The sequence below is a fragment of the Rhea americana genome, unplaced genomic scaffold (genome assembly GCF_003343005.1).
Source record: "Rhea americana isolate MKP2758 unplaced genomic scaffold, rheAme1 scaffold_7, whole genome shotgun sequence".
Lineage (NCBI taxonomy): Eukaryota > Metazoa > Chordata > Aves > Rheiformes > Rheidae > Rhea > Rhea americana.
This window is the reverse complement of record NW_028186867.1, coordinates 3,444,674-3,467,628: the sequence shown is the minus strand read 5'-3', so window position 1 is coordinate 3,467,628 and position 22,955 is coordinate 3,444,674. Positions and strand designations below refer to the sequence as shown.

At 35.0% G+C, this 22,955-nt stretch overlaps 1 protein-coding gene across 9 annotated transcripts in view; it reads left to right on the top strand.

Annotated features, from left to right (window-relative positions):
- STS (steroid sulfatase) overlaps positions 1-22,955 on the top strand; it is a 108,863-nt gene that overhangs the window by 72,405 nt on the left and 13,503 nt on the right. For 8 of the 9 annotated variants that reach the window (XM_085321576.1, XM_085321569.1, XM_085321573.1 and 5 more), the window contains 2 exons: positions 5,302-5,461; positions 8,680-8,801. In XM_085321576.1, the coding sequence (XP_085177702.1) occupies positions 5,302-5,461; positions 8,680-8,801 (282 nt within the window). Of the gene's footprint in view, positions 1-5,301; positions 5,462-8,679; positions 8,802-15,938; positions 16,057-22,955 lie in introns of all 9 variants that reach the window. The other variant, XM_085321577.1, reaches the window with a different exon arrangement.

Sequence of the window (22,955 nt, the reverse complement as noted above, 5' to 3'; positions counted from 1 at the left end):
TTTGGCAGTTTATATTCTTTATCAGATCTCTCAGTGATTTGTATATTGACGTAAGTGACATATAACTTGCAACCTATTTATTAATAACATATAATTTATTATAWCATATAAATTATACTCCTATTTATTCTCTTAAAATAAACATTTTCAGATTAAAATATGAAAGGAATATGTTTAACTGAAGGCTCTTCCTAAARGAACTGTGTCCTTTTTCTATTAAGAGATATGAATCATTGAGACATTGTTTTCGTATTTGATATCCACAGTACCTGCACTGGCTTCTTTTTTGGTCTTTTTCTCTAGCTTTCTCATTAGTATGGCACCAGCAATTTAATTATTTCCGTTTGGGCTAATCACTTTAGCCCTCCTTTAGGAGTAGAAATAGGCTTGGTTTCTCTGAACTACTTTATATATCTACTCTGGAAAAATGAATAGAATATCAGATGTGCCTATTTCTCTCTATTGAATAAAAAGGCAGCTTAAGATAGTCTAAAGGATGTCTAAATAAATTTTGATGAATCTCAGTCATTGTATTCTTCTTTGGAACCCCTGAGATATTAGATGGGATAATCTAGTTCTATTGTGGTCATTTTTATTTATTTCCTTCATGACTTGTTTCTTGAATTAGCTTCAGTATGTTATAAAATAAGTCTCTCCTTTTGAATACTTCATAACAGCAAATGCTGAATGCATTGACAACTTTTCTCTTAACCTTGCCTCATTATGCCATTTTACAACTTTATACGTAGATAGTGGAAGTCCCACCTCCTTATCACTTGTTGACATTATCTCACTGTTACTTAGAAGTTTTCTACTGAGTGCCCTTGTATCTCTTGCTATTTTTATTGCCAGCTCCTTTTAGGTATATAGCTAGATATATATTAATCGTGCCTTGAACTGCCAATTTAGGAACACAGTCCATCTTTGTATTTATGAAGCATTTAGCACAATGGATACAGATCTTGCCTGAGGCACTTGGCTCCTATTATGCTACTAAATTGGGTCATGAGTTTTAAAGCTAATGGATATGAGGTGAAGCACTGATAATGGCAAACCATTTAAAGAACACTCATTTTCTTAAGTGCTTTATGCCTTAGAAATAAATATATTCATAATTACTTTATTTGTTAATATCCATGAAAAATAATAAATCAATGTTTATTAAGGACGTGGGCGTGATTTTCTAAATCAGATCTATTATAGATCTATGAGAACTARACAAGGACTGAAAGAGTCAATTATCTAGTATTTTATTGAAATATATTATTTTTATACAATTTAATGTACTGCAGAGATACATTTGTTCATCAGTGTTTTTCAAAGTCATTAGTAATTCTTAACCTATCTTACTTATCTGTAAATAACAGCAAGATCAAACTGACCATTGTTTTTGCCTATGCTAATACATAGCATATGTATGATATGAGAGATAATACCACTCAATAGAAAGAAAAATTGTATGAGATGTCTGCATGAGCTAAGTTTATTAGATTCACCTGTCTGAGATTAGTTCAGGTTGAAAATTTTAAAAAGTACATGAAAAGGATTGAAAATCAATAAAGGTAAGTAGACTTGCCATTAAAAATGAATAGTTTTAAAGATAGTTTTATAAGGCATACAATAGTAACTGGTTTTGATTCTTAATATTTATAGCTTAAAGTCCAYAACAAATGAACAGACTACTTAATTTCTATTTATTAGTGTTTCATTCAAGAGACTAAACAGATGGTGGAGTCCTTGTTTTTATAGGAATAAGAAGGAAGGAAACGATAGTATCGTTATAATCCAAGTGAGATAAGAAAGTTCTTTTAAATAATCTTCATCATTCATCATTCAAAATATTAATAGGGATATGCCACTGAGTTCTCCTTTCATTCATTCTTCTTTTGTACAAGCTCTATCCCCAGAGTTAGGTAATAGCAGTCAATTTAAACCAGAAGGAGGAAAAAAATATATTCTTTTAACAGAAATTTGAAGTGGGGTGAAAATGGAACTCTGAGATCATGTTGTGGATGACTGMAGAGTTATGTCTGTACTTTGCCTGCTCCTGCAGGTTTTTCAGAAAAGGTGAACATAGACTATTGTTAAATATAAGACTGAAAGGTGCAACTACTCAGAAAGCATATATGTCTAGAAGTGAAAACACATCCTGAGGTGTTTTATTCTGTTTTAAAAACATTTTTAGATAATTTTAAGAGAACAAAAATAAYAAGCAGCTATACTGCCTAGGGGCTGCAGGCATACAGACTCCCAGGTTGCTACCTTTTCTCCATTTCAGTGTTGTCAAGTCCAAGCAGAACACAAAACTAATGAGCAAGATCTTAAAATATCATAACATTTTATTTTTAAATAATAACCTTCTGCAGAATTTTTATTTGCCTTTAGTATTTTACCCATTTACATTTTTGTTTCATGTTTCAAGCGTTTTGCTGAAACTATGGTTTATTTTTCAAGAAAAAAAGAAGGAAGAGAGCTTGAACAATGGTTAATAGCTAGATTTTTAAAGAGTGTGTGTATCAAAGGATTCCTAATCATATCATGGGATTAAGCAGYTCTAGTGATGCCAGTAGACCATAGATGCCATACATCTCTAAGAGAGWTGAAAATCATGTAGGCACAGATAATAGAAGACAGTCTTCCACACTGACGTGTAATTCCTGCCCTGGTTCCCTGATATTTCTAACTTTGACAGATATCAAACAATTATGCCCCAATTAGTCTTTCAAAGGAAAATAGCAGTCACTTCTTTGTAGACATAAGCAAGGYGATAGCCCTGCTGCAGAGTCCATTTTGCTTTTCATATCTGACAGTAGGGAGGCAGATTTTGTTGAGTGCTCCCTCTATTCCTGGGTAACRTGGAATTTTTCTACCAGTATACTGTCATAATTTGGGAAAAATGCCTTAAAAACCTAGGAGCTGTGAAACAGATTCAATGTCTAGGTCTAAAGAACGGGCACATGTGAGGGAACGGGATTCACCACTTACCTTGAAATGACAAAACTACTTCAGACTACACAGGACAGACACCAATGYAACAGTAAAGAGAGAATTTGTTTCAACAATCAAATCTAGACAACAGTATTACTAGGTAGAGACAGATGTACTAGAATAACGAACAGCACACTTAAAGCTGCCTACACTTTAGATCAACTCTTTAAGTTTTCTATCTATCTGTTATCCAGCCAACAAGCTGTGGGAAATTTACACTGAATTGGGATCCAGCTCATTAATTAATCCTCTCCCTGGTTTAATTTTTCACAASAAAAGTATCTTGGTTTGAGGATATCTCTACTTTTATATCCTTATACTTTTTGCAGAGTTTTATTCAGACTTAAATATTCCCCCTCAGCAGGATTTTCTGTGGTCCATAACTTGGTTTGGATATTAACCTCAACATTTCCCTGATGRGTAATGCATAATCCCTACCTAACTTTTTAAATGCTAATGACTGTTGTACATGGATAGGTAGAGTCATCTTTTCTACAGAAGATGCACAGAGTCTCTTGACATCCGCCCTGGTCTTTAACTAACAGTATTAACAGCCAGTTAGTGTACTGTTGGGTGAACACTTTTTGTCCACTAGGTGATGCGGATTTTAAACCTCACAGAATAACAGCTTTATAAAATTAAATTTACATTTTATTTAGATATTTATATTGAAAATCACATTTTTACAACTATAAGAAGAAAAAATAATCCATGCAGCCCAATACTTACTTTGAGAATGGGCATGATAATATCCAAATACTTCATGGTGAGAAYAGAATTGCATTTGATGCTATGACAGGAATCAGTTGTTAAGACTTCTCTAMAAGGCTGATAGTCTTGTTAAAATCAGAGCTTGGCCCTGCTTTCCGAGAGCATCTTAAGCAAGGATTGTTGCTTGGCATGACGTTCTATATTAGACACCCTTAATTTTCTAATGTTAGACAATGTAATTATATACCCCTGACTATTCCATATTATGAATTCTGATAAAACTCGTGAAAAAAATAAGTAAAGAATCATGATCTAAAGGTATTTCTGCCACAAGATTGCGCATATATAATGAGTAAAGATCTATGCAAAAGATATTTGTCTCTACTGAAGTTGCCCCTTAACCTTAAGAACTATTACTGACCAGTAAAAAAAMTGTAGGAAACAGGAGGAAAAAAAAGGTGGATTCTCAATCCTTCAACTTTGAAAGAGTGTAGAAAGGCTGGGGCTTGACACTGAAGAGATTAAAATCTATGTGGTGCTTTGAAGATCTAAGAACAAAGGAGACAGAACTCTTGAAGTACTTTGTTGTAATATTTTGTTCTTTTATGCTTTTTTATACTGAAGGAGATGATATAGAAAAATAAGGCTCATAATATTTTTGTTTGAACCAGGAATTGCTGTTGGATTCAGTTTGTAGYTGGAGTTCAACACACACATTTCTTTTCTTTCAAACATCATTATTACGTGAAATGGTCTCAATGTAGTTATAAGTACCTGGCCCAAAGCTATCCCCAAACGTGCCTTTCACTGGGATTTTTTTCCCAAGTGATATATTAAGTTTTAAAACAACCTGGAGTGCTGCATATAGTCACATTACTGTAAAGACATTAATTATAGTATTTATGATAGTTTTTCATACAGAGTTGTGTCAATCACATATTAAGTAATGGTAGAGATGTTGTCAATATAATAAGCATTTTTCTCCAAAGGTATCTGGAGGACTGGGCAGTGATGAATATTGTAGAAGCAAAAGGAATTGGTTGCAATTTAATTTTGAATGCAATGAGCTGATAATGCATTTGATACAACTGTGTTGGTTTAGAAATAGAAAAGATCTTCCTAAGCTCCAGCATCATTCTAGCAGATTTATTTCTAATACATTTGAGTTCAGTAACAAAGTTTCTTCTTTCCATTCTTAAGTCCTTAAGTGTTATTTTTAATAAAGTATCATATATCTTATCTTTTCTGAGTTCATACCTCAGACCTCTGGACATACCTCAATTTATTTTTGATTCCTGATTTTAGTTAAATATGCACATATCTATGTCATACATTATCTAGATCAAATTTGCTTATGAAGATTTCTACAAGATGTCTTTTTATCTCCTACAACAGTTATTTAATTTTGTTTGCAAACTAAATATACTCTGTTAGCTCTGTTTAATGTCTGTTAGTAGACTCGCTATGAGAATGATACTGATTATACATGGAAAGTCTAGTTGTGTAAACTTAGTTAATTAAAAAAATGCATTTAATGAGAGGGAGGATTTATTTCTAATAAGAAAGTGTTATTTTTTATCAAAACGYGCTTTCATTTTTCAGGTGGGAAATCAACAAACTGGGAAGGAGGTATTCGTGTGCCAGGACTTCTCCTTTGGCCTGGAGTGATACAGGCTGGTACCTATATTGGTGAGCCAACAAGTAACATGGATATATTTCCTACTGTCATCAAGCTTGCGGGAGCACAGTTACCCTATGACAGGTAAGGTCTGTAATTGTCTGTGTTCTATAGAAAGTTTCATGATCATTTTCTACATTCTGGTCATGTCTCTTAAGATAGGTGTGGACACAGAAAGAAAAACTAGATTTTAAATATCATTATTTCTGATTACAGTAGTATGCTGTCTCTTTTCATATGGRCATTCTGATGCATTTTGCAGAAACATTGTACGTAAATAGGGCTGAACCTGCAGGACAGCCTTTTTGAGGTAGTTCATAGCAGAATTTGGTGGGTTTATTTTGTTCACATTAAGTGAAAAATTAAAGTCTTTTCTCCCTGCATCTCTTCATCAGTCCTTACTCCAAATTCTTTTCCATCCCTTGGTCTGATACYGAAATAGTCAGTCAAAGGGAATAGTGCAGCTAAAAGACAGTTCATAAACCTGGGCAACAGGAGTCTGCCATTGGCAAATGGCCATTAAGATATACACCTCTCTTCTGTATTCTCAGTTTCTTTCCTATTAAATAAATGCAAAAATGCTCRAAACCTACTATTTCCTAAAGAGCAGCTGTTCAACAGTTTAACACAGTACCGAGCACTACTACTTGTTCGTATTGTCTATCAAGGATTACTAATACTTGCTTTTTCGTTATCTTTTAATGTTGACAAAAGCTACTCCTCCTCTCTGCTAATGGTTCATTTTCTTTTCTTTTTGACATTTTGTATAAAGATCAGTTCTGTGCTCTAGCTCAGAGCATGGCAACACAAACAGTTGTGTCATCACAAGGATCGGTATGGCAAGGATGCGGGGGAGAGGCAAGCAGCAGGCAAAAGGAGGATGAGAGTATACCATCAAGAGGAACACACTGCCAAATCATAGTCTAAAATTATTTACTGAAATTAAAGYTAGCATATCAAAAAAGATACTATTCTACATGAGTAAATATTGTGGAAACAGGACCACCAAGTGTGAATTATTGTAAACTTTATGAGTTAAATGTAAGCATATGTAGTCAAACTTTTACATGGTAACAAAACACATAAACACATTAACTAGACTTTTCTGCTAGGATTCATTCCCTCTATCAAGTAAGTGAAATTAAGTCCTTACAGAGTTTTACAGTCTAATTAGAATATTCATGAGTCTTTAAAATTAATAAAGTGCTTTATTGACATTTGCATGGCACCTATTTTGGCTTGTTCAGGAGCTTCGCAGTCTCAGCAGCAAGTTGTCTAAGTCTCACCTAAACTCTGTTGCAATCCAAGTCCAATATCTGGAGAAACCTGCTGCCGTGCCTAAGCGTTGAACGTATCTACTACAGGCAAATGGTGTTTGAGCACAAAGCATCCAGGACCCCTGAAAAAATAGTGGGAAACCAAAACACTGTACTACTGATGATTCATTGAGTGTTTAAAGGAAATGGCAGGGCAAGACAGGTGTAGGACRTGAAAAATGAGTCTGGTTTGTCCTGGGATATCCCCTACAAGTAGTAATTCTGTCAGACCTAAGCAATTCAGATAGTTCTTAATGTGGGCAAATCTTGTGCACTTTATTTTCGTATTCCTTAAGTGAAGGCTAATGTTTTATTTTGAGCTCAGTGAAAATCCCAATATACTCATGTAACCTTCACCTACAAGTTGTTCCACTCTGATTCTTCTCTTTAGACTAGGYGCCATAATCACTGCTTCAGCATAGATCAGAATGGGTTGTCATGGGCTAGCCTGAAGCATCTTTTGTCTATCAGCTGATTTGTGCCATACCACACCATTGAATTCTTCCTGAGAAATAAGAGAAATAATTAAAGTTAGGACTCAGTAAGTGGTAGGAGCAGTGAAGGAGGCAAGGAGGAGGTACTCCTTGTTAAAGAAGAAAAATAGGTCATCAGGAAAAAAAAAAAAAAAAAAAAACTCAGATGTCCCCCTGTAATTAGCAAATGTAGGAAGACAGAAATACTGAAGAGGTGTTACTGGAAACAGTCTTTTCCCCATGAAGAGGCTGAAGAAGAGAATGTATGCGACAAGCAACTGCCCTGCTCTCAGTGTGATAGTGACTAAGGTTATAGAGGTGAGACAAAAGTGCATTATTCAGTGCATGCAATTTGAAAGTGGGAAAATTCCTAATTTAATCAGCCCTACAGACAAGGATCAATCCTGAAAATATAACCAGAAATCAGAATTATTGGACAACAGTGCTCTAGATGTGTCAGCATGTTTTCCTGTGCATCTTTTGAGAAAAAGTGCTACTCAAAGTAATAGTATTGTATCCACTCACTGGATGCACGTATATTCATATGTGGTCTATGACTTAAAAAAATAAATACAGTACCTGTCTTGCAATGCTTTTAAACATTAGTTACAGTAATGTGAAAAGATTTTCACGTGGTAATGTAGATTAGCTTAGATATCTAAGAGCTTAAACATTTCAACAATGTTTATACAAGRTGTTGCTCAAAATGCTTAAAAAATAATAACCTGTGACTCCATAAACCAGAAAAAATAATTTTCTCTAAAATATCTTGTAAAATTTATAATTCACACCATGTCAAAATTGTAGATTRCAATTTTCCCTCCTGTCAGTTGATTCCAGCTATTCAATGACTTAATTAATGGAGACCTTTATGGCATCTATTGTGGTGTASCTTGCTTATTTTATAACTCAATTTTGATGTAAATTGGCTGATTCCTTCAGGGCATGATCATAATTGCACAGCAGCAGTTAGAGAATTTCGCTCACACACACACACATATATATGTGTGTATATGTATATAATTGATAAATATGTACTTCAAACATAGTTAATTTCAGCTTTGAAATAACTAATTYTGTGTTTAATTTTGGAATCCATAGTTTACTCAGTAGGGTTCTTACCCTTACTTCTGGAGACATTAACACAGCACAGTAGAGGTTTCTCTTGTTCTGGTGTTAGACKAGACTACCCCCAAAGAGCTTGAGCAGGTGTGTGTCTCTGGTCACTTACACAGCAAAAACAGATAAAAAAAGAGATGAGGAAGCATCCCTTAAATCCCTTAGATTTCCTTCCTGATGACAAAATGTAAAATTAATGTTTCTTTAAGTAAYGTAGGAATCAAAGGGGAAGAGTGCCTGAAAGTTTTCTCCAAATTGACCAACTGGAGGTGGGCTTTCAGATCATCAGAGGAAGATTTACTTTTTTAAAGAAGTGAAATTGCACAGTTATAATATCTTCTCATTATGGGACGTTTGGGTTATTCTTCTGACTYTGAAATGTTTTCTTACACAGAATTATTGATGGACATGATCTGATGCCTTTGCTTCAAGGAACAATTATCCGATCCAAGCATGAATTTCTCTTCCATTACTGTAATGCATATTTAAATGCAGTGCGCTGGCATCCAGGAAACAGTAAGTAAACTTGCCTGTTTGCATTTTAAATATTTTATATAATTTTTATTGCAACTTGAATCAGGAAAAAGCCTTCGACTATAGTAACAAGTAAATTGTTTAAAATATCTAACCATTTTCCCCTTCTTTTTCACTTTTCTTTTTCCTAGAACATAGCTATTCACAGAGCCAATTTAATAGTGCATTGATGTTGCCTATCAATACAGTACTGAGATCTCCAGTATCTGAAACTATTTGTAAAAAACCTGACTGGCACATAGTCTCTATTGCAGAATGAAATATTTAAGATTAACCATTACATATTCCTAAAATATACAGATAATAGGATGTTTTGCTGAATAACAGCATAGGTATTATGCAAACCTAGCAGTTTTTATTATTGAGATAGCAGAATGCAGAAGTGCCACTGAGTCAAAGTCTTGATTTTCCAATATATTTGTACAGCCTTATATGAGACCCGTTCATGTTTTTTTTATGAACTTTGCACTTTGCAGGCTAAGGATGAAAACATTGCCCACTAATTTACTTCTGTTTAACCAACAGCTTGCATTTTCTGGTAGCAGYTCCCAGATTAACAAAAACATATTCACACTTTCTATAAAAATGTCTGTGCTGAAGGAAGTAAAACACACATTTGTCTCAACTCAGGTGACACACCATGTGACAAATTATGAAACAGCTTCAAAAACTTGATCCAAGGCATGCTTTTGGTGTAGCACCTTTGATTTTAAGTTCTTTGGGAAAAGACTTGATAGTTAGATTTGCAAACTTAGTTTAAGTTGGAAGCTTGCTYTTCCGGATCATACAGGTGCTCAGTGTCTACCTGTCTTGTAATTGAAATCAGGTAAAGAGAAGGCAAGATATTGCATTTGACATTTATTTACCACAACTTTTCCTATATATCTTGCATTTCATAAATAATCATAATGAAGAGCCTAGCAGTCTGAAGTTGTCGTTATTTAGTACGATTTTATGTCCAAGGTTGGATGAAATTATTGGGCCTCATGGTGAGCAGAGAAGCAAGCAAATCAAGCAGAGAGGATGCTTTTCTCACTACTATACCTTCTGCAAGATGAAGAACCCCTTGTCTGAGCAATGGATCAACTCTGTTGTTCACTGAATGGCAGGTTAATGGGAAATGCAGGGTAACAATAAGGGAGAAGTGTTTTCTATTTACTCGAGGTACAGCAGTTTTGATTGTTGTTCTCCCTTTGTTCTCCCTCCAAAACAAGCAAGACAGAAGGCCCAGTCAGAATCTGGCAATATCTCCATAACAATGGGAGATTTTTTGTATAGAAGTGTATTTTATATTCTACCTTGTGAGCTTACTATGTAGTGGAGAGAATGCAAGTAATGGCTAAATATTAATCTCTTCTCTCTTGCGTATCACTCCCCTAGTAGCATTCAATGTCTGCTTCTGCCTTTTTTTGTTCAACTTCAGATCTTCAAAAATGTCTTTTCTATGTAGACAATGTAATCATATTTGTAAAGATATGTGCTGAAGTCTCTGAAAAGTTTGCTCCTGTTTATCTCTCTCTTTTGTGATATTGCTGTGTAGAGATAAATATGCTTGCATTACAGCTGTATGTACTTGATATTATCAGTAGTGCTATGGATACTCATGTGAAAAAATAGGTTTTTTTCCCCCTCTTCTGATTTCTCAGCAGCTCTAAGTGAAGCAACTGCTAAGTTCAAAGTGCATTGTATTACTGGTTAGTATATTATTGTCCTCTAGCCTCCCACCTCTCTGCTCTTTTTTTACAGTTGATCTCAGAGTCCATTCAGAGTCTCAACTTCTGCTATTAAATGATATTTTAGTGTATGAAACATCCACAAGTAAAATAGAAGTGTAACACAATGCACTTTTTTTCCTAAAAAAGCAGTTAATTCAATCATTTAATTCAAAACATGGCAGGGATTTCACCTAGCAACAAAGAACTAGATTAGAAGTATCCTATGGCAGAAGTTAATTCCCTGCAGTTACACAGGAATACATCCCAAGAAAGTGAATGAGGCCATGTCCACTAATGACAGACTAGAAAGCTGGAAAACTGTACAGCTTTCACTTAACCTCAGCATGCTGTTATTATCAGTTGCAAGGCAGTAAGTGTGCAGGGTTTTAGTAGAGACTGAGCACAGTTCCTACCTCTATGTGCATCCCTGTCTTACGTACCATGTGGCCTAAATAAGTACCACCTTCCTCCACGAGCACGCACACATTTCCCAGGATTCAGAAAGAGCTGTGGCATCTTTCATTTTCTTTTTGCCTCTTGGCAATGATGGTAGTCAAGCAAGTAGCCCTCAATTTACAGAGGACATCCAGCACCAGACAGTTAATTGCCCCTCTACTCAGCCCTRGKGAGGCCTAATCTCGAGTACTGTGTCCAGTTCTGGGCTCCCCAGAACAAGAGAGACATGGAGCTACTGGAGAGAGTCYRGCGTARGGCTACAAAGATGATCAGAGGGCTGGAGYACCTGCCCBATGAGGAACGACTGCGAGAGCTGGGCCTSTTCAGCCTGGGGAAGAGAAGACTGAGGGGGGATCTTATCAATGTGTACAAGTACCTGAAGGGAGGGTGTCAAGGGGACGGGGACAAACTCTTTTCAGTTGTCCCCTGTGACAGGACAAGAGGCAATGGGCAGAAATTGAAGCACAGGAAGTTCCACCTGACCGTGAGGGGGAATTTCTTCCCTGTGAGAGTGACGGAGCCCTGGGCCAGGCTGCCCAGAGAGGTTATGGAGTCTCCTTCTCTGGAGATCTTCAAGGCCCATCTGGATGCAGCCCTGTCTACCATACTCTAGGTGACCCTGCTTGAGCAGGGAGGTTGGACTAGATGATCTCCAGAGGTCCCTTCCAACCTTACTGATTCTGTGATTCTGTGATTGTAATACTCTTAAGGATATAACACTCTTAAAGGGATACTCGTTATGTAAGAAAARTCAGCAAGAAGAAAACACCTCAGGGATCTTTGTCTCTTTTGTGTGTGCTGTGCTTGATCTTTTAGACCAGGAGAGACCTGTGCTGTTCCTGATCTGTGTTTAGAAGACATTTCCCCAGATGATAGTTAACTAGATGACTACAGCTACTTTGGGATTTTGTAAAAACATGGAAACTACTGACTATGTCTGCACATACGGGCCAGATGCTGACCAGCTCTGCCTTGATCTGAGGCTTAGCAAAGCTTAAGTAAGACTGATCAGCACCTTCTGCACTACTCTGGTGACAGAGACTGTGTTATTTTGGCCCATATTAGAAGGATGCAGTAGTCCAACTGCTATAAGACTGCCTTCTAGACTGCTGATCTCTTCTTCCCCAGACATATACTTTCTATTAATTTTAAAGATGCACTGTTTGAATCACAAAGCAGAAACAGATAAAAGAGAGAGTTTATAGCTAAGGAAAAAGTAATTTATTCATTAACTGGAGTACAATCCATTCTAAATAAAAGGTAAAAGTTTTCAAATATTAATGTTATTATTTCTTATTACGTTTCTTTTCTGGTAAGTCTTAGCTTATATGGCTGTTTGAGCTTGTGTATTTTACTTCAAGTAAACTTGTGTATTTTACTTACCAAGATACTCAAGATGTTAGATCAGCTTTAATTCTAAGGAAAAATACATAAACCAGAGGAGTGAGAGGCAAGCAAAAGTTCCCTTAATAACTTTCTCTTTACCATTGTCACCATTCTTCTATCTGAAAAGCCTTTCTTTTGTTTGGTTTAATTTTGAGGACACTTAGGTCGTATAAAATGATACAGATAAATGTAGTGTATATGGCATTTATAATATCTACACATCTTTCCCTAGCTTGCATGCTTTTAAAGTCTGACTTAAGAAGGAACATTTCTCACATCATCCAGGAAAAGTCAGAAATTTAAAATGAAGTATTAACTTTGTTTTTGTCTATGTTTCACAGAAATTACAAAACAAAAATGATTAGAATCTTCTACAAGTAACAAAATGCACTGGTCACAAATGTAAAGATTAGGTTTATCAGTAATCAACAGAAGGGTTTTAAAGCCTTCAGAGGATAAATGCTCAACATTTTTTCGAAAATCTGATAAAATACATCTAAATAACATCATCCACAATCATCTGTCATTTTAGACATTTTTTTCCCTAAAATTAGGTGTTTCAGCTGGGAGAATACCAGATGAAGGTTTTACTCTCAGTTTTGAACATTATGTTGCCTCCTTTAAAAGCAATAGTAGCCTCAGTCCAGAAGTGGATTTTCAGTGCTGTTCAGTTTGAGGAAAGCATAATTCAGTTTAAAAGATGTTGGTCAAATGGTAAAAATGTGTCAGACCATTCTCTTTGAAAGGCAAGTTTCTAAACAGCTCTGCTTTTAAGTAGGTACATTTGTAAGCATAGCTTTCTGGTTTTCAGAAAAGAAAATTTCTGCTGTCCTTCACTTTAAAAATACATGATGATATAATAATATGATACATTTCAATTAGTGTTTTCTCTGAGGTTTTGTATCTTGACTTCTACTGTAATTATTGAAAAGCTTCACATAAAATTCACTGAACAAGAATTCTTTCTATATTATTATAGAGTTAATAACTATTGCAGTGCCCTCTGGCATCCAATTTCCTACAGTATTTCATGAAAAATATTTTATTTTTTAGAAAGGAGTGAGGGGATATTCCCCACCACGTATTTAACCTTTTATACAGTATCAGCTGTTACAAGTTAAACAATGAAAGACAAGAGACGGATATTTTGTGTTTTACAGTTTTCAAACAGGTTATGTAGGATTAATTTACAGAACGATTTTTTTTTTTTAAAGATCTTCATCCAGGTTCAGTAGGACCTGGATCTATTAGAGTCATAGAGAGGACAAAGCAGGAGAGATGTATTCAGAAATACCGTTTTAAAACAACACCTTGTTTGGACTGATGTAGCCTTTTTTTTTTTTTTTTTTTTTTGTAAGATAGAAGTAAAATAAGACTCATTTCTGAAGAAAATGAGGTTAAGAAGAGGAATAACTTGTACCTTTCCATGCATTTCAAAAGGACTATGAAATAGTCCTTTTTTTTCCATACCTTAACCTGTTAATTATTTAACAGGGCTTGCATTGTTTGCAGTGTCATTGTTTAGCTTCATGTTTAATAATAACACTGAGTCTTAACAGTTAAAAAATGTAACCCAAATTCATATGCTTAAGGAATGCCAACTTATGAACACAATGTTGTCTGGAAAGAGTGTACAGGAAATTAAGTCCAGGCAGATACTGAAAACGGAAACATCTGTGAAGCTCTATAAAATCAACCTGAAACCCTTCTTTCTACTATAAAGGTGTCAGTGCAAAAGTAGGTGAGGCTAGTAGTTGTCAATAGTAAATGTAAATATGTTAATTTGCACGTGACATTTTTTGGAGTGCAAGTAGTGGCGGTATACATATATGTGAAAATCCATCCCTTTTTTATGAAGTCCTTTTAGAATATTAAAGAAATGTGATCAGTGAGACATCCACAAACAGATTAAGAGTTCTGTTTTCTCTAAGTTATAAAGTTTTAGAAATCTCTAAATATTTTATATTTTAGAGAGATCTCTAAATATTTGTTCTATCTTCTTTAAAATAAGGAAGACAGACATTTTAATTTATACATTCACTGATGCCTCATAGACAGGTTTCCCACCCTATTTCTTATTACTTTCCTCATAAGAGGAGGATGATTTGCTCATTGTTTTCTTTACCATAAGGTGAATAAATGCTGTGGTAGCTTCCTAGGTAAAGTGTCATCTATGGTTGTCCCAGCAGACTCACTTACAGAACTCATACCCATGCTTAGCTTTTTCTCATTCTTTTACTTGTTTCCCTGAGGAATTTTTCTGTTTATGCTTTATTTGCCTTTTCTGGAGTGAAGAAAGGATTTACAGGAAGCTATTACAGATTAGTAAGGATTCACATTGATCCTGAGAATGCCAGCAGATATAGTTACTTTCATTGCTTAACAATACGAAGGAAGAGAAAATTAATAGAAATTTGATCCAGGAAGGGACCATCTCCTTTTGCACAGCATACTTCAATAGGACAGATAATAATACTGTGTGACTATAACTGTTGTCAGGGAACCGTTTTGGTTTTTTACAATCTTTTTCTGATCAAATCTTATCATACCAACCTCTTATCTTTTCTCAGAAAAGAACAGATGTGAGAAGACGAGAAAGAAAGAAAAAGCATTTGAAAGAATAAGATTTTCCTAGTTCTACTTTAAAAATTAACTTTCAGTTTAAAAGGAATAGATTTCTTTAGCTATGGTAAGTTAGATGTAGGAACACTTTCATCATCAAATTTCCTAATCACTTGTTCAGAGAGCCATTCCCCCAGTGAAAGACTACGGTAAATGTCCTGTGACTTTGACATTATGCACACAGCCTTCCTCTCAGCAATCATATCATAGTGCTTTTTTGTATAAAAATGGCAACTGTAACATACTGGTCTTTTGAATACAAGATATCCTGACCTAAATTAGTAATGTTCTCATTGAACAGAGAAAGGTTGACAGATTTCAATGAGCACAAAAAGGCAGAGGCATTTAAAAGAGGTAATTCAGTATTATTTAAACTTCAGCATGAATGGCTTGCTGTCAGATACTGTATCATGCACTCGCGACAATAAAAAAAGAGAGGAAAAAAGGAAAAATCTTATGGCTTTTATTCTGTATACTTCTCAGCTAAAGCTCGAATAGAAAAAAGGTCTGAGTTAGAACAACTGCCTGTGTATTAAAATTAATGAACTATTTAGAAAGTTATCAGTAGTCAAAAGAAACATAAATAATAGCAACTACATAAAAGAGTAGATAAAAATATGTGACAACTTTCAGAAATGAGCTTCAGCTTACCAAGAAACATAAAAAAGTGGGTCTTTAACAATTTCTGGAGCATTGCACTTCCAAAAATATCTTTAGTTCCGTGTTGGTTTTGAGCCTGCAGCATTCTGCATGTTACATTCAGAACATAGCACTGATTCATCCTACTTTCAAAATTGGATTCAAATGACATATGTTGTCTTAGGCAATGTTCTTCAAGGGAAGTAGTTAATGCATACACAACCCACACAGAGTATTCTCTGTGTCACAGGCTCTGACATCCTCATACTTCTGGCAAACCAGCAAAATATTTATTTCTTAGAGAAATTCCCTGGAAACCTGACTGTCAAGAGCAGGATAATTTCTCAGTGTGTCGTAAGAGACTGTGTCATGAAGAAGAGAAGAAACAACTACAGATGAAAATATTTGATGCTCAGAGGGTGGGTGCACATGAACAGTGGTATACTGGAGACCAGTGTGTGTGTCTGTGGATGACACGTACTGTTGTGAATTCTGCACGGTATAGGTGTTCTCTGACTATAAATCCTGATTAATATTTTGGAAAGCCAACACATCCACAAACCTTTTATCACCAAGGTGATGACCTTAGCCTGAGAAAAACTCATGTGAACTTCCTGTTGACTTCAGAACTTTGTATTTGGTCTCAAAATGTGAGAGGACACAGAAAGCTTTTTTTTTTTTTTTCCCCCATTATCTTTTGTTAAAATATCCAAAMTTTCCCAAAGCTGAAAGGAGGTAAAACAAAACCCAGCTTTTTTTATTAGTTCCTCATTTTATATAAAAGCTATTTCAAACAGAAAAAGACTATATTCCAATAATAAATTGTTTGTAATAGATATTTCAGTGAGCTGTTAGTAAAAATGCAGTCCACAAAGAAGTAAAGATCAAGCCCCTACAAACAGATTGTGACATTTTCTAAATTTATTAATTGCTCAAAGTTTTACCCAATGATTTATTGGAAATAACTCTTAGAGGTAGTTTAGTGATAAGATATTCTGAAGAATAATAAATATAATGCATTTATGCATTTATTTTTATTGACTCAGTGGTCTCCTAGATGTGGGACTCAAATACAAACATGAGAGACTCGCTCATTAACTCTTCAACTTTTTTCAGCATTCACTTAAAGATCACTGTTATATTACTTTCTGTGTTATCATATATCATGAAAATGTGTCCACAAAACAAAATAAAATAACACTGTCACTAGTGCTTATAGGCAAGACCCCTGATATTTGATTGTTTACACCTTCTCCAGAAGTCCCTGCTCTAGGAGTCACATGATTCATTAAGAATATCATTTAAAAGCAAATCTCATTTTATAAAGCAAAATAGATTTCTAGCACTGCTAGTAGGAGGGGGAAGTTAAAAATCATAGTGCAATTAAAACATTAAAGCTCAACAGGACTATATAGAAGAGCATGAAGGTTTTTTAATACTTAGAATTAGCACTAGTGCAATGAAGAMTGGCCAAATCTTTTATTATTAGGGGTAATAGCCCTCCATATACTGTAAGATAATTCTGTCCTTATTTTGTCTGTGCAATATTTTTTCATTTACAACTTGTTATCTGTCTATTGTACATTAATTTTTAAACAATGTGAAATGAAGCAATCTTCTCAATCTCGCTTCAGTAGAGTTTTCAAGATTAACTTTATTTTGTTATCTAGACTCTCTTCAGTGCGTAACACAATGTGCAGGCAGAGTTTCGCTACGTAGCTCCGAGCTGTTCATATGGCTGTGTTCAGTGCTATGTGCAGAGATAAGCTCAGTCCTAAAAGTTTTATAGCTGTCTTAATACAGATTAATTTCCTCAGTAATAAACCCAATCAGCCAGCAAAACTTTATAAGTTAGTCTGTGTACTATCTGTGCTATTTCTTCTTCCAAACAAAATRTAATTCTCTACTTAGCCTTTCTTTATACAATTGTCATTTTGGAAGTTTGAGGTGATTTCCATATTATTTTCCTGACCAGACAAAATCCCAAACCAAAAATCCCAAACTCTGCAAATAAATAAGCAATCAGTAGTAATTAATCATTTGCTGAAGCTAATAAAACAATAATTTTATTATTGCATAATACATATCTGCAAGATTGAAATGCAGTTGGAATAGTAAAGAATACATGGTCACATGACAGTTTTGAGTCTAGCTCTACAGAAGTATGAGATAAAAATGCTAGACAAGAAACTGTAATAAAGAAATCTAACTAAGTGTAGAATTTCATATTTCAAAAAAAAGTTACCTCTATGCTGTGTGGAGTTTATTTGTAATACTTTTTTCCCCATTTTTAACATGCTGTGAAAAACATTAAAATAAGGATGTATTAGTTCCTTATGACCACAGTGTCTTAGAATTCCAAATTCTTTAATCCAATAAGGATCTTGGTTCACTTTTCTTGTACAGTTGGTCCTTTCTTTACATCTTTTCTGCAACTGGCAATTGCAAAAAAAATGTACAAAAATGTGAGTTGTGTGTTCTTATGCTTCAGTTCATACAGCTCTACCCTAACAGAGTTACTAGGTAATTTTAGAAGTTCTGGTGATCTCAAGAATAACAAATAGCTCCAAATAGAAGAACTATACAGTAACAGTACAAATGTTGGCTTAGAAAACCATATTGGTGTTCGCAGTGATGCTATAAAGATCAGTAAGAGGTGCTCAGAAATGTTTTAACTGGATTRTGGAACTTGTTGCTTATTATACATTGTCTGTAACTCCTGGGAATGATCAGAGGTCTCTCTCGTTTTTTTCCCCTTATCATGTGCCAAAATATTTCAAGTCTCCATTTAGCAAGTGTTTGTGCCAGCTTTGTGCCAGTACTTTTAAACAGAGTTATGATATATTGCTTTTTGGCAAAAAAATGAATTAAAAAAAATGAAAAATAATAAAAAATAAATAAAGCTAAATTCTGAGAAGTACATTTAAGTGTTTAGCCAGTTTCAAGCAATTTACTGTTTGTGGATGAAATAAACTCAAAATATATCCTTACTCCTACTGTTTATTGTATTTCATATTTCAGTTGTTATGTATCAAGAGATGATATCTGAGAATGTGTTATGACTCAGGCAGGGAGAGGAGAATATTTAGAAGGACAATAAACACCAATATTGTTTGGTCATCCATGGATCTACATGATAGTGTAACATGCCCGTACAGAGGCCTCTTGTTTCTCCTTTCATATATTTTGGCCTATTCTTGGTAAGACGGTTGTGAAAGCATTTGGGGAACTGTTAAGAGAAGGTTAAACAACCTTGTAGACACCGCCTGAGGTCAAATATTTTAGTCACTAGACCCTAACCTGAGATTGTAGTAAACATCTGTCAGTGTGCAATGCACTATAATATGAAATAGAACGTGTTACTGCAAACCACTACTGAATGTTTAAACAAATCTAATAGACCTGAAAATGTAAAGGACTCTGTTTGCCTTTCCATTGCAACAGATGAGGCATGTGTTTATGGTTACTTGCCTTGTGGAAAATAGCATAGAAAAGGTGTGTAGAAGGAGCCAGGTCAGTGAGTACAATAGGATGATAGCTTTCAGAAAACTATTTTCTAGTGTTTCCTGTTACCATTGCTGTTGTCATAGGTCTTTAGAGAGTATTTTAGCAAAGAAACTCACTACAATTGAGAGATGTGGACAGAGTTCGCTGAACTATGATTTAAAAATTGAATGTAAACTTCAAAAACAAAAAAAAAAAAAAAAAAAAANAAAAAAAAAAAAAAAAAAAAAAAACTACCACTATACAGATGTTTGTGTTTCACAATATCTTTGGAGTGCTGTCATCACTCATAACTACAGTGGGGAAGGAGGGCCTGTATAAAATTTATGTCATGTGATGCCAAAAGCACTTTCAATAGTTTGGAGGAAGTACAATTCAGAACTGTGGATAACTTCAGACTGCAAGGTGTTATTTATTCTATATACATATATTACTTCCTAAAATGTTGGATTAAGGCCCTTATCCTAAACATAATCTACATGGGCCTATTCTTAGACCAGCAAAATGACCCAGGATTTCATGCTCAAGGAGGAAACTGTTTTTGTTTAACTCAACTTTGTAGCTGTCTTGTATAATTGAGTCTGATCTTCTTAGTGCCAAAATGAACAATAACTCCTGAATTAGGTTTGAGATACAAGCTTATTCATAATATTTGGGGTTATCAAAAAACATTAAATGATTCATTCTGGACTCCTCTATCTCATGCACCATTACATTTTGCAAGATAATCCCATTAAAGGACTTTAGTCTTTAGGAAATTAATCTATGTGTCAAAAATGGGTAATAGAATATCAAAGTCATCAATTCTCCAGATTCTAAAAATGATAAGAAAAGTTGAAGTGTGCTCTCTATGATCCTATAAGGAAAATTATCCCTGACACTGTAAAGGAAAGATATTTCTGCTAGCTGCAAGCTTGGCAAACACATCTTTGAATATATGAGCAAGGCACACTGACTAAGAAGATTATTCCTGCCCCCTCTTTCACAGTAGCATCTACAAACTTAAAAGTCTTCCTACAACTGTGCTTCAGGAATTGGTGGATAAAGTTACCAGAATTAATTTTGTCCCTCACATCTTGTGGAAAAAAAAAAATCCTTACTGACCCATGAAAGTGATTAGCTAAAAGTCTTAAATTAGAATCTGGATTATAGTCATTTTTAAAGGGGAAAAAGTCAACCAAAGCACTGAAATCTTAGCATTTTTTTTCCCCTATTTTACATATAATTAGCATTTTTTCCTATTTGTAAAATAAAAAATGTAAGGAGAGGTAGAGGGTGAAGGACAATGGCTAGAGAAGCAAGAATTCTGGAATTCACTAGCTCCTTTGCTGCTTGTTTCTGGTTTTGGATCAACTCTCCTCAGTGTTGGTTACATCTCAGCTAAGCTCTCTGGCTGTTATGTCAGACTATGTTGCCAAATCTCTCTAGCCTAGTTCTGTTTGTGCCAGCTCCAAGAGACGGGAAAGGCTTTGTCCAAATATTGTATCAAGGCTTATGCACCATGTAGCTCAGTAACACCTGCACTTCCCTGGACATAGCTGTATATAACCATATATCTCAGTAGGAGTAAAGACCACAAGATTTTACAGATAGGAGCTCAGAGAACCAAGGAATTTACCTGAAGAGTTAGACATCAATGAATATTTTAAGGATCTTGCTATAGGAAAGTGACAGATAAGTTTCTGAATCATTTTCAGTTATTGCCATGTTTCTCTGATTCACTCTAGTCCTCAGTGCATATCCGTGACAAAACAAGGATTGGCAATTTATTGAGGACAGGATGTAATTTCCTAAAGGCTGATATGTTTGCCTGTTTGACTTTCAAGTGTATGCAGGCATATAATAAAAACATTATTTTCCCCAGAATTACCTGCCCAGAAAACACTTTTACAGAACTACATTTAAACAATAACTTCACCTCAGTAACCAAATTATGTGTCTGGATTATTCAGTCCTTAATATTCTTTGATGCTTAGCTATTATTTAATAACCTAAGAAGACTTGTATATAACTCCATATGAAAGATTCAGGGTCAAATAAGTTTGCAGTATTTTCAACTGAAAGTACTTGAAGTTGTAGGGCACCTTCAGGCAATCTAAATTTTGATTGATATCCTCAGCAGATAGAAATTGATAGAGTTTAGGCCATCCGGATATGACCTTTCATCTCTGGACTGTAACAACAAAAATAGATAGAAGATGTTACTAAGCAGACATGAGTTCAATCTYCAGAGAGCTAGGATTTGAATGCTGAATCTTCTTTTAAAAAGAAGAGTCCAGAGTGAAGGACACTTGTCTTAGACTTGGTAAAACTAGATTCAAGTTTCTTCTTCCTCCAGATTCTGAGACATTAGATAAATCACTCAGAATATATCTGTCAGTGTTAATATAGTGAAGAAAATAATTTTAAGCAAGCAACAACACAGATCTACTTAAACGTAAATTTGCTCAACTTTTTGACTATTTTTTCTAAGATATTTGAAATCATAGGAGATATGACAGGACTTGAACATATTTAGAACCTTGCGTAAACTATTAGTTGAGTACACAAGTAGCTTCAGTCACTATTTTGCTAAGTATAAGTATGAGATTATTATCTGAATGCCTAAGCTAAGATATAACCACTTTACTGAAAGCAAATAGAACATAAAAGGTGAAATCACCCTGATAATAAGTTCTGGRGAATTTTAACATTCCTTTCAGTGAACCACAGCTCTACAGATGGCATAGAAATGGAATTTAGAATAAAGAATGCAACAGATGTATGAGGGAAAGAGGCAATCCAGATGACCTCTGAGATAAGTACCTCTGCTAAAATCTTTATTTAAACTGCAGCAGAAATTCATGAAGATGACAATATGTATTTGAAAAAGTTGCTAGATAAAAAATTAAGTGAAAGGAGTATGCCAATAAAATGTGTCTTTGTCTTCTGCAATAAAGGAAATGAATGATAGTAGCACAAAAGTTACAATAGAAGACATCATCCATCAAGATAGCTCTAAAAATACAATGTAGGGAACAATCATGCAGTGGCAGGGGGATGAACTAAATGACAAAAAGGAAGTTAATTTGAAGTATCTGAAATGGGTTTTTTGTTCTTATTTGCTACAGCTAGTACAGAGTAAAATGCATATATTTATATGAGAAAGAGATGGACATTGCATAAGGAAGGTCATTTCAGATATACTCAGCATAGCACAGACTGAACTTTAGCTCATGACTAAACTAAACACTTTGGGATATTTCACAAGCAGCAGCACCTTGTAAACAGATATTTGTTCTTAGAAAGTTGTTAAAGGTGGACTAGAGGACACTGGCATGGCAGGAAGTTTAACTGTCTGATTTGGTGCTGTCTTACTCTAAAAGTAACTATCTGAAAGACCACAAGAATAATACTTTTTACTGGAACTGCTCTAATGCTAATGCATGCAAGCTCTCCTAGTATCTTTGATTTCTGCTGGGTTATTTTTGCAGTATAAAGAGACCTTTAAGGAGAAAAAGATCTGACTTTAAATTTGAGTCATAAAGGGCACTAGACAGTAATTACATAGAGAGCTGAAAAGAAAAAAAAATGAACCATGTCATTTTAAAAATATCATTAGTTCTGATGCTTGAAACAAAGCATGTTTCCAGGAAGTCTTTGAAGATCAATTATTTACAGGTAATTKTAGTATGGATTGCAGTGGTACGTAGCTGGTTACCTCCTGTCAGGGAGCAATAGGAGTGGGGCTGTGCCTCGAGGTAGGACCAGCCAGTGGCCTCAGCACCAGCAGTGCCCTTGCTGACAAGGGCACAGTCCTGAAGCACCCAAGATG